The 14,944-nt window shown below is 39.4% G+C and overlaps 1 protein-coding gene across 1 annotated transcript in view; it reads left to right on the forward strand.

The window, feature by feature from the left end:
• CCNC (cyclin C) overlaps positions 1–14,944 on the forward strand; it is a 956,952-nt gene that overhangs the window by 511,866 nt on the left and 430,142 nt on the right. Inside the window, exon 7 of the mRNA XM_044065080.1 lies at positions 3,039–3,074. Coding sequence (XP_043921015.1) covers positions 3,039–3,074 — 36 coding nt within the window. The remainder of the gene's footprint in view (positions 1–3,038; positions 3,075–14,944) is intronic.

The raw sequence follows: 14,944 nt of genomic DNA on the forward strand, positions 1-14,944 counted from the left end.
GAGTTGCCAGCCCGACGCTCAACCATAACGAAGGTATGCCCATTCAACGCATGTCTTTCGAACGCCCACTCAACCGCGGGGAGGACATGCAGACTCAACACAGAAGGCACTCCCATGTATAATAGTTTATTTTTTGTGCATCATTATGTTGGTGTTATGCCTAAAGGATATACTCGTATTGTATTACCAAAATGTATAGGTTAATTGCCTTTCTATATTCATACCGCCTGACTGTACCATAACGCAATCATAACTTCATAGTATTCCTATGTTAACTTTAGCTAAATTAAAAAGTTTTATTACAGTGTGTGAACACCTAGTTTAATAATGTACTCATGCTATGCAAATTGTAAGCTAAACTGAAAGCGTTTTATTAGTGTGTCTACACCTAGTTTAATAACTTACTCATGCTATACAAATTGTAACATCAACAACTTCTGTTGTACTGTATATCACTTTTTGATTTCATATTATCAAAAATTTAATAAAAAAATTTGGAAAAAAAAGACTAAGAAAATGCCTAAGAAAAGATTCCAAAACAAACCTAACGGGCTGTAGATCTTAGGGGCATCCCTTCCCAGACAAGACTGTCCAACTACTCTGTCACCTTCTCCGTACTTCAGTCCATCCCTTCCCCTATCTAAAAGGTTCACCTCATCCCTAATAAAAGGGCTACTCAATTTACACAGATGGGTTTTTTCCCATCATTCAGAATGACTTTGAAGTTCCTCCATTCAGTGGCATTCCTCCTCCTCACAATCCGGTAAGATACAGTTGTTGTCTCCCATCTTTCAAGCCTTGCCTAAGCAAGGCACAATGGAACATATGCCTCCACAATATAGGAGAAAAGGGTTCTATTCCAGACTGTTCCTCATTCCAAGAAAACGAGACTGGAAACCTATACTGGATCTGTCCACCCTTAACACTCTTCTCTGTCCCATCTTTCAAGATGTTGTACTTAAATCTGCTACCATTCATTCTTCCACAAGCCTTCCTAGTATTCCTGGACCTAAGGGGTGCTGATCTCCACATTCCTCTTCACCCTGCTTACAGGAAATTTCTGAGATGTTCTACTTACTCCTCATGCTCTCAGTTCTCTACTTCGCCTTTTGGACTTTCTGCAGCCCCTAGTTTCCACAAAGTCTCTCACTCCACTCATAGTTTATTGCAAGACTCGGGGAATTCCTCTGATTTCCCTTATTTTGGATAATCTGCTAATATGGCTATTTTATCAGCAGATACTCTTGACTCATTTCAACTTCACCTTGTTCATTCTTCAGGGCCTGGGGCCTACAGTCCACATAAGAAGTCTGCAATGAAACCAACCCACCTTGTAGTTTTCTTGGGGTGCAGTCCAAATACCAAACTCATACCGGCTTTCTTACCACCAAAGTGTAGGGTGTCACCAGCCATTTCCTTTCTCTTCCTCTTCAGTCCTGTACTGCACTTTTTTACATAGGGATTGACTGTAAAACAATCCTAGAAGCAGCTACTTAGTCTTCTGTGCATATTTTTACCAAACATTATAGAATGGGTGCTTTCTCGAGATCCAGAGCTACCTTCACCAGGTCAGTCCTTTCTGGATTACTGGACAGTTCTGTTTCTCATCCAACCACCTTTCTCACTTCGTAAGCTTTGGGAATGACCTAACAGTTTGAATACTGCAACAGTGATCTAAGGAAGGATAATACACATAGAATAGTTTTGTAAAAACTTTCCATAACAGTAGATGTCCTACTGATCACTGTTGAAGTATTCTTTCCCACCCTAACTTCCCTCTGATCTTCCATCTTTCTTTTATATGGACTGAGGGAAGCTACTGTCATTTTGCCTCCCCCCTATTAGCTGACCAGTTATTTTGTTTCTCAGCCCTTTACATGCTTACTGGCTTGGAGATGGGCTAAGCATTTACGCTCATAGTCTGCTTGTATACCTTTATGTCCTAGGGCTTAGATCACACATTGGATGTATGGCTGTATGAAAGGTTTTGGCTTTGTCTCCTCTACTGGATGTCCAGGCTATTTGTCAAGATAACACAGCAGTTTGGAATACTGTAACAGTAAGCAGTAAGACATCTACTGTTATGGAAAGTTCTTGCACAACGGTACTTTCTCACTAGTGACTGAATGTGAAGATTACTCCGGTAGAGTAATTCACACACACACACACACACACGTGTGTGTATATATATATATATATATATATATATACACACATATACATACATGTATATAAATATATATATATATATATATATATATATATATATATATATATATATATATATATAAAGACAAAACATTTCTAAATAGTGCCTTTACTTATAGTTTTCAGATTTCACTGAATAAGCATGTTTTGCCTGAACTTGTCTCTAATCTGGGTTCTTGGATGACTCTTGCACAGCCAATCCTTGGTCATCCTAAACACCGTGTATAGTTAGATGTAGCCTCTAAGTTGTGGTATTCAGTGCAACCACTGTTATCAAGGGAATATTCCTTTAAGACAGCCAGCCAGGAGGTTTAAGTTGGGGACTGTTGTCATGTTTGTTACAGCAGCTAGAGCCTTGTGATAGCAGATATAAAATTATGATTGCTCACTGTAATGTTGGTCTGTGACTTCACAGCTCTTGGCTATAAGATACATCCTGCTGTCTAATCACGGTCTTCTAGGACATATTTTTCATTTGGTCAGATTTGTTATATCCCATCCTTGCAATACATTAAGGGATGTGACTTGTGAGTGTTACCTTACAGTATCCTGGAAAAGGTTTGTGTATTTGCAGTCCAGATGCCTTTTATCATTCTCTTTTCTTCCTGCAGCTGAAGGTTTGCTCACAGATTCAGTTTTCTGATGAGTAGCCATACATTTTATTTTTCTTGATTTATTAGTTTTTCATTGGCATCTTTATAGAGGAAGTTAACAATCAAGGTAACAACTAAACCTCAGGACCTAATGCTTCACAGCTTAAGTTTTTACTAATTGAGATTGTATTATTCTGCATATATTGCATACTTGATTTATTTTTTTTTCTTTTGCAGATACTTGAATGTGAATTTTATCTTTTAGAATTAATGGTGAGTAATTTACAATAATTAAAATATGCAATGCCAGTTTATTAACCTTCGCTGCTCTTTGCTGACCACTTCTCATGTTTAATTTCTGTGGGTGTAACTTTGGGTACCCGCAGTGATGCAAGGCATTTGTAGATTAAAATAATTGATTTTCTCAGTATTAGCTTTAAGAAAACAGTCTTTGGACGTTTATGCAGCTTACTGAAAGTTAATGTGTAATCTTTTGGTGCTTTATTTAATAAACACACATTGAATCTCTTCTAAGGCTGAGAATAATTCAATTTAGGTGAGAAACATTTTCAGGTGAATTGGTGATGTTATGTCTTCCAAGTATGAAAATCAGAGCTGAAGCTTTGTAAACAGGGGTCATATGTCCCAAATTAAACGTATCTAGTAAGTGTGGCATTTGCATATACACTTGACTTGTGGTTGCTTTCCTTTCCGTTAGGCTTGTGGTATACCACTTAAAATTCTAGCCAAATGTGCATTAATGCTGACTGATAGACACAGTAAATATATAAATACGCAGAATCGTTACTGTGTCTTTAAGAACATGTAGTAAAACCCATGCCCCACTATAAATTTCTAAATACTCAGATATTTAACTCATTCCCTCCAGTGCAGCTCTTTTGAGTGTCTATTTAACTCCCAGTAGGTGTGGTTTGAGCCTTTAAAATATGAAGTTATCACCTTACAGTTATAACAAATACTCATTGAAAGAGGTCAAATATCAATACAGTTTGCCATCTGTATGCTTCAAGATAAAATATTGTGATACCTTGTATGTAGCATGGTTGGGAATTATTAATGCAAATATAAGCAAGCAATGTTTGACACCTAGAGGTGTAGTAGGAAGCAACTGCATTTATGCCTGGGGGCGCACTCGGCTGTAATTTTAAACAAGAACAGAGCGAGAGAGAGAGTGCTGTGATGGATGTTGTAGTTTTAGTGTGCTAGGCAAAGTACCAGCCTATGTCTGATTTTATTTTGAAACAAATGACTGCATATTCCTCAGACAGCATAACCATACATACAGGTTTGGTAGGCAGCTCTGCAGCTCCAGTAGATAAGTTGACTTTTATCACTCGAGTGTTTCCTTTTAGTGGCAGTTTAATGTTCCTGCTGCTTGTCCAAGTTAACAAATCCTCATGTGTTTGAGAGGAGCTGACATCCTGTTTGACTTAAATGTTGCTGTTATGTCGTTAATGGTAATTATGTAGTAAAACCTGTGGGGATATTTGACACAGTTTTTGTTTCCCATTTTTGGCACATTATGCTTAGGGAGAGGTTGTAGTAAAGTGAAAAAAAAGGAGGCGGTATATTGATGCAGCTACTAGACATTCCAATAATGGAATTGAGCATTGATGTATTTACTTTGAGTGTAAAGTGGATTAAAGAGCTGCAGTGATAAATGAAGTCAACCTCAGGGGAGAAATATGTCCTGATACTGTTGGAAGTAGAGCAGTGACTAATTTTGAACAAAATGGAAGGGAAAATTGACTAGCTCCTTAGCTTAGATGGAATCGTAATCACCCTGAGGCCATACATTTTCAGTCAGATATGCAGTCAAAAGTGATCTGTAATGTGGTGGGGGAAAAAATAAGTGCTAGCAGGTAGAGTTGAGGCAAGTGTCCAAGATAGTAGGAGACCAGCATGTTGCGCTGCAAGAAATCCACGTGGAGCAGGAGTTCCGGTTGTTGAAATTAGACTATACATAGAGTTTGAGAAAGAATTTTCAGGTTATTAGAATGCCTGGGGTGTAACTGCATGGATAAGTTCCTCTTACTATGGTCAGCTTTACCAAAGAGAGTACCACTGAATATAGAAAGTGTCCTGCCAAATAAGATGACTGTTAACCTGCAAAAGGGTAGGCCGAAAATTCTTGATCTTTAGTGGTGAAGCCTTTTATTTTATATAGGATAAAAAGCAGAAGGATCTGCCACTTGGGCTTGTCTGTGTCCATAGTGGTTCTGGACTGCTGTCAGTCAAGTTTGAGAGAAGATGATATAAAGAGTTACAGGTGGACCTAAGGATGGATGAGGGGTGCTGCTTTCAATGCTTGAGGAATATAATTAAGATATTCAGAACTGTTGAACTGCTGTGAATCTGAGAATATATGCTAACTCTTAAACTGTGATGATTCAGATTATTCTGCCTTACTCAGTGGTACCGAGATCTTGGAGTTATTAAGCACATTTTTGTGTGTGTATAAAATGTATATAAATCCTAGGAGTGCTTTTATTAATCAAATGTAAATTTTCTGCAGAAAATGCCACTGTTGGTTCTCTTACCAAAGGCAAAATAAAATACTGTGCCAACTGGAAATACAACCGCCTTTAATAAAAAAGTTATTTAAAATGCAACAAATGTGTAAGCACTTTCGTTTACCAATATAGTAAACTTCATCAGACGTGATACCATTTTTTCTTCCCATTTAAATAACAGCAATTCACAATAAGTTGGTCCTATAATAGAATAGAATACTTAGATTTATTCATAGAAAAACTAGGTAATGGTCTAATTAATACTGGTGTGTTTCATAAGCCATGCTATAGGAACAGCTATCTACTGAGATCCAGCATGCATCCAGGATATGTCTTTAAGAATTTGATAAGAGGTCAAGGGATTAGGATTTCAAGACTGAATGCTACGGATAAATGCTTCTCTGAACAGATCTCTGAATTTAAAGATAGACTCCTATCTAGAGGCTATTCTGTGAGTGAGATATCACAGCATTTAGCAGATATTCAGTCTTTACGTGATGGCAGTGCAGCTCCCTACTTTGGAACACAAATAGAAACATCTAGAGATCCTGTTATAAATAGTTTTCATTATTTGAAAGTACTGTTATATTATACTATGGACAATAAAGAACTTACAGGAATTTTTGGCAAATACTGGTCTGTCTTGGAGGTGAATGAAGAGATTAGTAAGATAGTGGGTGACCACCCTAGATTTACATTTAGAAATAGGAAGAATTTGAAAAGATTATTACGTCATAAATCAGGTCACCAGCATAAAGCAATAGGTCTTGCAAGACCATGTGGTACTTGCAATTTTTGCAAATATATTGATAGCTCTGACCTGTTCTATCATCCAGACTTGGGTAAAGATTTTATTTTTCAAATAGAGGCCAACTGCAAAACATTTCATCTTGTTTATCTTGCAGAATATCAACTTTGCCATTCTTTTTATGTTGGGAAAACAAATAGGTGTCTTGGTGATAGAATTCGGGAGCATATTTATCACATAAGGAAACGTTCGGAACATAATGCTCTGGCCAAACATGTAGCTCGCTCTGGTGATGACCACCATTTTTTGTTGAGAGTAATTGAGACCATTCTTGTTCATATAAGAGAAGGGGACATCAGGAACCATACAGAATTTAAGGAAAACAATTGGATCATCATCCTCAGGGCTGATAGAGGCCATGGCCTGAATGAAAGGGCCACCCTAAAACCATTACTTAAAAAAAGTAGACTCCCAAAGTGAAGTGAAATATTTAAGGCTGTCTCTTTTATTTCCCTTAATATTCTGGTTATAATAGAGTATGTCGTTTAAGATAGGTTCATATATGTCATATATATTTTCTGTTTTTATATCTATATCTATATCTATATCTATATATATATATATATATATATATATATATATATATATATATGTTTCGTATGAATATTTGTCTTAATACCCTTTGCTATATAATAAGTCAATATCAGGCTGTCTTTTCTGTATTTTGATATTTTTAAATGCTTCCTTTACTTAATTGATGCACTTTTGTGATTGGTTATAGCTTTCTATATAAGTTGGATCTTCTTTTTTAATGGTTATCCGTCTGAAGAAGCTCTTTAGCGAAAGCACTTACTGTTTGTTATTTTAATAAATATTTTATGAGTTTTAATAACCTGGTGATACTTGGCTGCTTCGTTGCTATTGTTTGTTTATTTTATTAAGTTACTTTGTTTAGTTTGCATTTCTCTGGCTCATTTCGTTGTTTTTTTATGGCAGCAGAGAATGACCCTGGATGTTCTTCGAGTTTCACTGTTGCAGTCATTACATTTGGGTAATCTGCTGGCAGGTTGCCCTCAGTCAGCCTGATTAACAAAGTCTTGGGTCCTGCGTCAGTTGCTGTTCCTTCTTCCATGACGTCAGGTCATCAGGGGTATAAAACATGCAGCCGATGCCATTACATCAGTCTTTCTTGCCACGTGGTGCCCGAAGCAGAAGCAGTGCGGAAGCACCGGTCTGCCGACTCCTGAAATTTTCGTTTTCGAGTTTCAGAGCCGAAGTCTTCAACTAAAGTTAAGTACCCCGTTGGGGAAACCTTTTCTTGCTCCTTACCGATGTCAGTAAAAGTTAATAATTGCATTACTTGTGGGAAGCAAATACCTCATAAGGATTTTCATTTGTACTGTATTCCTTGCCTAGGCCTTGATCACAACGTGCCTTGCTGTCGGTTTTGTGCTAAATTTAATCAGTGCACGATAAAACGTCTGTATATTTTTGCTTCTAAATATTTTGGCTCAAGAGTTTTAGCAATCCGACTACCGGAATACCTAAAAAAACGCAAAGAGAAAGACAAGAGACAGATCGTCGAGGTCCAAAACCGGTGACGACGCTTCTCCGGTACTCAGTGAGGCGCTTTCACAGCCCCTGATACCCGCTACTTCTGATTCACAGGCCTCTATTGAGATGCATTCAGAGTCCGGTATGCCGCGAGATGTTTCAGTGATGGTACCCGCGGATGTCTCTACCTTAGATGGGTCCGGAGCCACTGTGCAGGCACCAGCTTCTGAGGGTGTTTTCAGGCCTACAGATTTGTATATTAGACTGACGCCATCTTCAAAACTAAGGCCAAAATCTAAATCTATGTCTAAAAAAACGACACCTGGGCCACATGTGCAGGCCCCTATTCCTAAAAAACAAATTATCAAAATGGCTGAGGATTTAATTGCTCTGGTCAGGGGTAGCCAACCCCCTCCTTCTAAGAGGCCTAGGCAAGACATTGATTATGAATCTTCTGAACAGGATTCTATTTCTTCTGACTCTTCTAATGAACAGGATTTGTCTATTCCTAGTTATGAGGACTCTGATGCAGAGGATTCCATTCCTTCTGCCTCTCCCCCTGAAGATTTTTCTTTTGGGGAAACTTTACATACCTTAAGGGAACATTTCCGCTGGGAAAGTCAGGATTTCTCTGAATCTAAAAAGAGACTTAGGGATTTTCTTCTACTTCCTCAGCATAGGCCTTTGGCTATACCCCCTGTTCTAGACATTGTGGATGATGATTTTTCAGAATCCAGTATTACTCCTGATTCTCTGCCTCCGGCTCCTTGTAAGCCAGACAATATCCTACAGGGTTCCTGACTTCAATAAATTCCTTTTCAAAAACTCTGTTGCTGATCCTGAAACAATTTCTCAGGGTCCCAAGGGCATTAAGGCCTCTTCTGCCAAAAATCCTACTCCTCCTGATAGAGATTCCAGGGTGCTGGATAGATGGGGTAAGAAGGTTTACACGTCTAACCTTGGCAGTCAGGGCTTTAAACTGTTAAGTTCATATGCTTAAATATCAACAGCATATCATGGGACTACTTGAACAGAAAATGATAATCTCCAACTGTGTGGAAAATAAAGAATTGCATGATTTATTGCATTCAGCTAAACAAGTTGGAAAACATACTTTGCAATGTGGTTTTGATTCCTTGGAGGCCTCTTGCAGGGCTGCTGAAACTGGATCTGTGCTAAGAAGACATGCTTGGCTCAAAGATCAAACTCTGCCTGACCATGTTAAAGCAAAATTGTTGGATGCTCCTTTACAACAGGACCGTCTCTTTGGTAATAAGGCTGAAGAAGTGTTAAAAAAGATGGAAGATAAAGCTAAATCTATGCAAACTGTGAAAGATTTCTTACAAGTGCAACCTCCAAGATTTAGTAGGCAATGGCCTACTAAGAACTGATCCTTTCCAGTCCCCTCGAGAGCCGCTCAAGTCAAATCAAGACATTCCAAAGGCTCCAGGTTTCAGTCACAAGGAACTTTTAGAACAAAACAATGGGGTGCCTCCACCTCCAAATCTGGAAGCAACAAGGCACCTCCCTATGGTAAACAGTCTCAATGACTTCCCTCTACGATCACCAAGCACTTACCTCTTAGCCGCCCCTTTGGGGGGAAAACTAGCACTTCATGCACGAAACTGGCAACTTGTTACCCAGGACAAATGGGTTTTAAATATAGTATCCCAGGGATACAGATTTCACTTCCACACATTGCCAATCCCAAACAGATGGCCAGATCTACCCCCAAATCAGTGGGCAGAGGGCCAGAAACAAGTTCTGTCCCTCATGAACACGGGGGGCTAATTCAACTAGTAGCAGAAGAGGAAAAGGGACAAGGTTTCTATTCCAGACTTTTCCTGGTACCCAGAAAAGACAAATCATGGCGTCCAGTTCTGGACTTATCCACTCTTAACACATTTCTGGACATTCCAAAATTCAAGATGCTGAGTCTTCAACAGTTACTACCTATGCTAGGCAAAAATGCCTGGTTGGTAACTCTAGACTTAAAAGAGGCTTACCCGCATATCCCAATCAGAGAATCTTGCAGAAGATACCTCCGCTTCAAAGCAGGCTACTTGCATTGCCAGTTCTCTGCACTGCCCTTTGGCTTATCTACTTCGCCCAGGATCTTCACAAAGTGCCTGGCACCAGTAATTGCATTTTGCAGGCAAAGAAATATTCAAATATATCCATACCTGGATGATTGTCTAATTCAGGCAGAAAGCAAGGACATTCTTCTAAAGCATCTGGTGTTTGTAAAAAGGGTTCTAACCATAAACGAAAATAAATCACAACTGGTACCCTCTCAAAAAATTACATTCCTGGGTGCAAGCTTGAGTACAACTGCCCAGATGGCTCACCTTATGCCAGAAAAGCAAATTCAATTGATGACTTACTTCAGACAGGTGGCCACAAAAACCCTGCTATCTGCAAGACAAATTCTGCAGGCCTTGGGGGTACATGGCCTCCTGCATTCTTCTAATTCCATATGCAAGACTGCATATGAGGAAACTTCAGTGGTACTTAAAAAGTTTATGGAGTCAACATGGTCACAGCCTGGAAACAATGATTCCTATTATACCTTGCCTGCAACTAGAGTTCCTATGGGTGGGCAGAGGCCTGCCGCCAAAACAAGGGACTGCCATTCACTCCAACCCCTGTCACCCAAACCCTACAACAGATGCATCAGACTATGCTTGGGAGGCTCATCTGGCAGGGAAGTGCATTCTGGGCAAATGGAGCCCAAATCAAATGCACCTACATATCAATCAGAAAAAGATGCTAGCTGTAAAGAATGCTCTGACAGCCTTCAAGGACTACCTTCATCCAGGACAACTACTGATAAAGACAGACAACACCACAGTTATGTGGTACATAAACAAGCAGGGGGGATACACATTCCTACCCCCTTTGCAGACTAGCCATGGTGTTGTGGAACATGGCCTTGACGTATCAGATACAACTACAAGCTCAATTCCTGCCAGGAAAGCTAAATACTCTGGCAGACGAACTAAGCAGAAATCTTATGGACCCACACGAATGGAAACTGGAACCACAAGTTTTCAACATGTTGACATGCAAATGGGGGAACCCAGGCATAGATCTTTTTGCCTCACCCCAGAACTATCAGTTGGACAAATTCTGCACAAGAATTCATCACAGAAAAGCTTGGAGAGTGGATGCTCCATCAGTCTATGCTTTTCCACCTCTGCCTCTGCTCTGCAAAGTTCTACTAAAAGTCAAACAGGACAAACCAAAAATGATTCTGATTGCTCCAGACTGGCCTCGCCAACACTGGTACCCACTCCTGCGCAATGTGTCACACCTGCCTCAGACACCTTACCTACTGTCTCAGCAGAACTACCAAATTCTGCACACTCAACTCCAAACTCTGAATCTTGCAGTGTGGCTAATCAACTAATTTCACCCTTGGCATCCCTCAGCAAACTAGTGATGGATGTCATTTTGGAGGCTAGAAGACCTAGTAGTAGAAAATCTTATGCTGACAAATGGAAACGATTCTGTGCCTGGAACCAATCACAAGGAATAAGCACAGCGATGCCCAATATTCCTCAGATTCTGCAATACTTAACTGAGATGCTTCACAAGGGCCTATCCTTTTCTTCCATAAAAATCCATGCCTCTGCCATTTCAGCTCATTACAACACAAAAACTCCCCTCTTCTCTCATCCTCTGCTAAAGCAGTATCTCAGAGGGGCCAAAAATTTAAGACTTCCCAGGAGAGCACCAACTCTTGCATGGGACCTCAAATTTGTTTTGGAAAAACTCACTCTCCCTCCTTTTGACCCAACTGCTACTGCAGACCTAAAATTTCTCTCCTGGAAAACAGCTTTCATTTTAGCAGTCACTTCAGCTAGAAGGATTTCAGAATTACAGGCTCTTATAGCAGTGGAGCCTTTCATTATTTTTCATCCAGACAGGGTGGCTCTCAGGACCAATCCATCTTCCATGCCTAAGGTGGTATCCACTGTGGCTCTTAATCAGACCATTCATCTGCCAACTTTCTTCCCCAATCCACAGAACAAGGGTGAATGGATTCTGCGTTCACTGGATGTACACAGACAACTTAGATTCTACTTAAACAGGACGAAATCTCTAAGAAAATCTGAACAACTATTGGTGGCATTTGCTGCAGGGACAGAGGGAAAGGCTATTTCAAAGCAGACTATTTCCAAATGGATAAGCCATTGTATTTGTTTCTGCTGTATGCACCATGGTACACCTATCCCCAAGGGGATCAGGTCTCTTTCCACCAGAGCCGCATCTACTTCTGCAGCCTTTCTCAGAGGGGTTCCTACCAGAGACATTCTAGAAGCTGCTGCCTGGAGCTCAGTTCATATGTTCGACAAACATTACCATTTACCTCACTTCTCTAAATCCAGAGCTGGCTTTGCCACTGCTGTCCTGCAGGGCCTTATGGCTGCTCTTAATGCTGTATAAATCCATCCTCCCAACCATAGCTTTGGGATTCTACCCAAATGTAATGACTGCAACAGTGAAACACGTAGAACATAGTACAGTTGTGTACACTTACCATAAATGTAGATGTTCGAGTGTATTCACTGTTGCAGTCCAGGTTAACCACCCTCCAGCCCCCTGTTTTTTCTCTTACTATACCTCTCCTTTCCTTACTATGCTTAAAAGCCTTTTTGGATGTATTTGCTTTTGTTTGGAGGTATATTTTTTAAGTTTTGCATTACATGCATATATATATATATATATATATATATATATATATATATATATAATATTTATTTATTTATTTATTTTTCTCCCCATTTTGGGGGCACCTGACATCTGGCACAAGAAAAACTGATGTAAAGGCATCAGCTGCACATTTTAAACCCCTGACGACCTGACATTGTGGAAGAAGGGACAGCAACCGACGCAGGGCCCAAGACTTGTTAATCAGGCCGACTAAGGGCAACCTGCCAGCAGATTACCCAAATGTAATGACTGTAACATTGAATACACTCTAACATCTACATTTATGGTAAGTGTACACAACTGTACTTTATACTCCCAACCAGGGGGAGAGGATATCGGAAGATGCATAGGAAACCTGACAGCGTTGATACAGCAGCTTACCCAACGTATTGAGTACCTGTATCAACATTTGGGAGTTGGAGCAGCAAATGGGCTTAATGGTCACAGTATATCAAACAGTATGCAGACTCGCAATTTACAATATGAGGAGAATGGGTCTGTTTTGTCCCATAGACCTGTTACTATAGCATGGATTACTCAACCTAATATCAGAACAGAAAGAGCATTGGAACCACAATTGGCAGGCGTTAACAGCATCAACGGAACATGCGCATTGAACATTGAGCACATGAACAAGGAACTTGGGCAGATACGAAGAGAAATCCCAACACTTAAATGACTGGCTGCATATTGGTTTTACTTTCAACTCCACGCCACAGCACCAACCTTCAACAATCAATAGTATGCTCCACGAATTTGCTAATAAGTTGCTTAAATGTAAAAAAAATTCTAACTAGAAAACGTGTATTTAAACAAATGCTTAAGGTTAAAAGTCATGCCTAAAGGGTTGCACTTTTGGCATTACCTAGCTGGCCTAACTGAAAACGCTGCATTGCATCTGGATTTATTGAGAGTATTTGACAGGTATGGTATTGAATTTCTTGAAACAGTAGTAAAGCGTAATCAAATACTAATTGAGACATTGTGTGGGGAGTTGGAAATATTGGAAAATGAGATCCATAAGGATAACACATATGAATCAATGAAGTATTAATTTGTTCGTATCTACAACAGCGTGGGACAGTATGTAAACAAATTGACAGGGTAGCTTGACAATATAAACAGGGACATACGGGAATATGCAAATGGAACACTGTATCCCCAACCGTCAAGTTCACAGCAGTGGGCCAGAGGGCAAAATAGAAATATGGCTGAAAATGATCACATTCACCCCATGGAGGGTTTTCAAAACAACCCACGAGATAGGAGCAACATAGGGGCTGGGCTGGTTCCATATGATGATAACTTTCCAGAATTATGGAGATCTGAAAGGATAAAAAACAAACAAACCATGACAACAGTAACCTCAACCAAAGGGCGGGGTTTCGATTGAGACCCAGGAACAACCAGTGGAAGACATAAATTCATCATCCCCCCCCCCCCCCCCAGTAATTCATCCAGTATTTTGATGAACAATACCTCTGTCTCATTTATGACAAAATCAAGATGATGAGAATAAACCCAAACTCCTGAACACCAAAATCTACTACTCTGAATTTGCAGACAATTTGAACATTTATTTTGAACGACCATACTCTGATTTAAACAAATTAACGAATACCATTGAAAAATTCTCAATAGTTTCCAATTATAAAATTAACATGGAAAAATCTCACATATTCCCTATAAATCCCACTTATCATAAATAATTTATTTTCATAGAAGCACCCTTCAAAATAGTATACTCACTTAAATACCTAGGGATCCAGTTTGAACATAACTATGTTTCCATGCTCCAAAATAACCTCAAAAAAGTATGGTTAAATATTCTGCAAGATTTACACAGATGGCAACATTTGAAACTACCCCTGTTATCCAAAGCATCAGTCATCAAGATGAACGTTTTACCTAAACTTCTCCACCAACTCAACGCCTCAAACCTAACAGTTCCAAAAAAACTTATTTCAAACAATACACAACTGGCAAAATTCATATGGTCTCCCAAATCGGTCAGGATAAGTTACCAAAAATTAATATACCCCAAGGGAAAAGGTGGTTTGAACCTACCAGATTTTCACTTGTATTACCAGATCATATGTGCTAACAGGATTATTCAAATTTCTCAATATTCCTACTTGAAACGTTCTTGGTCTCCTCCTTGGGTAAGATTATTGCATGAGCACCTAGTCAGTAATAACTTAAACCCGAAAGCTTTACCTTTTTTAAATGAAGCTAGCTTAAGAAACTCTAAAATAAATAACATTCTAAAACAAAGAGTAAAGACTTTCTAGGATTTAATTAAGTCCCTGGACCTAGATAAAACACTTCCTCTCCTCCAACCTCTGCACCTTAATCCCAACATGAGAATAAATAACACCATACTCAACCTTTTGGACTATCCCCTTATTAAGGATCTCTCGATATGGGACATTCAAAAGCATGTGGGTAAGCCGATACATGAATTGAGAAAGGAACTAAAGCTGGGGTTTAAATATACTATTATACTACGGCAGATTAGGGAACTTATAGCACCAATAATCAGGAATACTCCTATCACTTAAAGGGAAAGGACTAGAGCCGGAGCTATTATA

Source organism: Protopterus annectens, chromosome 1.part0, assembly GCF_019279795.1.
Source record: "Protopterus annectens isolate FY-2018-M chromosome 1.part0, PAN1.0, whole genome shotgun sequence".
NCBI lineage: Eukaryota > Metazoa > Chordata > Ceratodontiformes > Protopteridae > Protopterus > Protopterus annectens.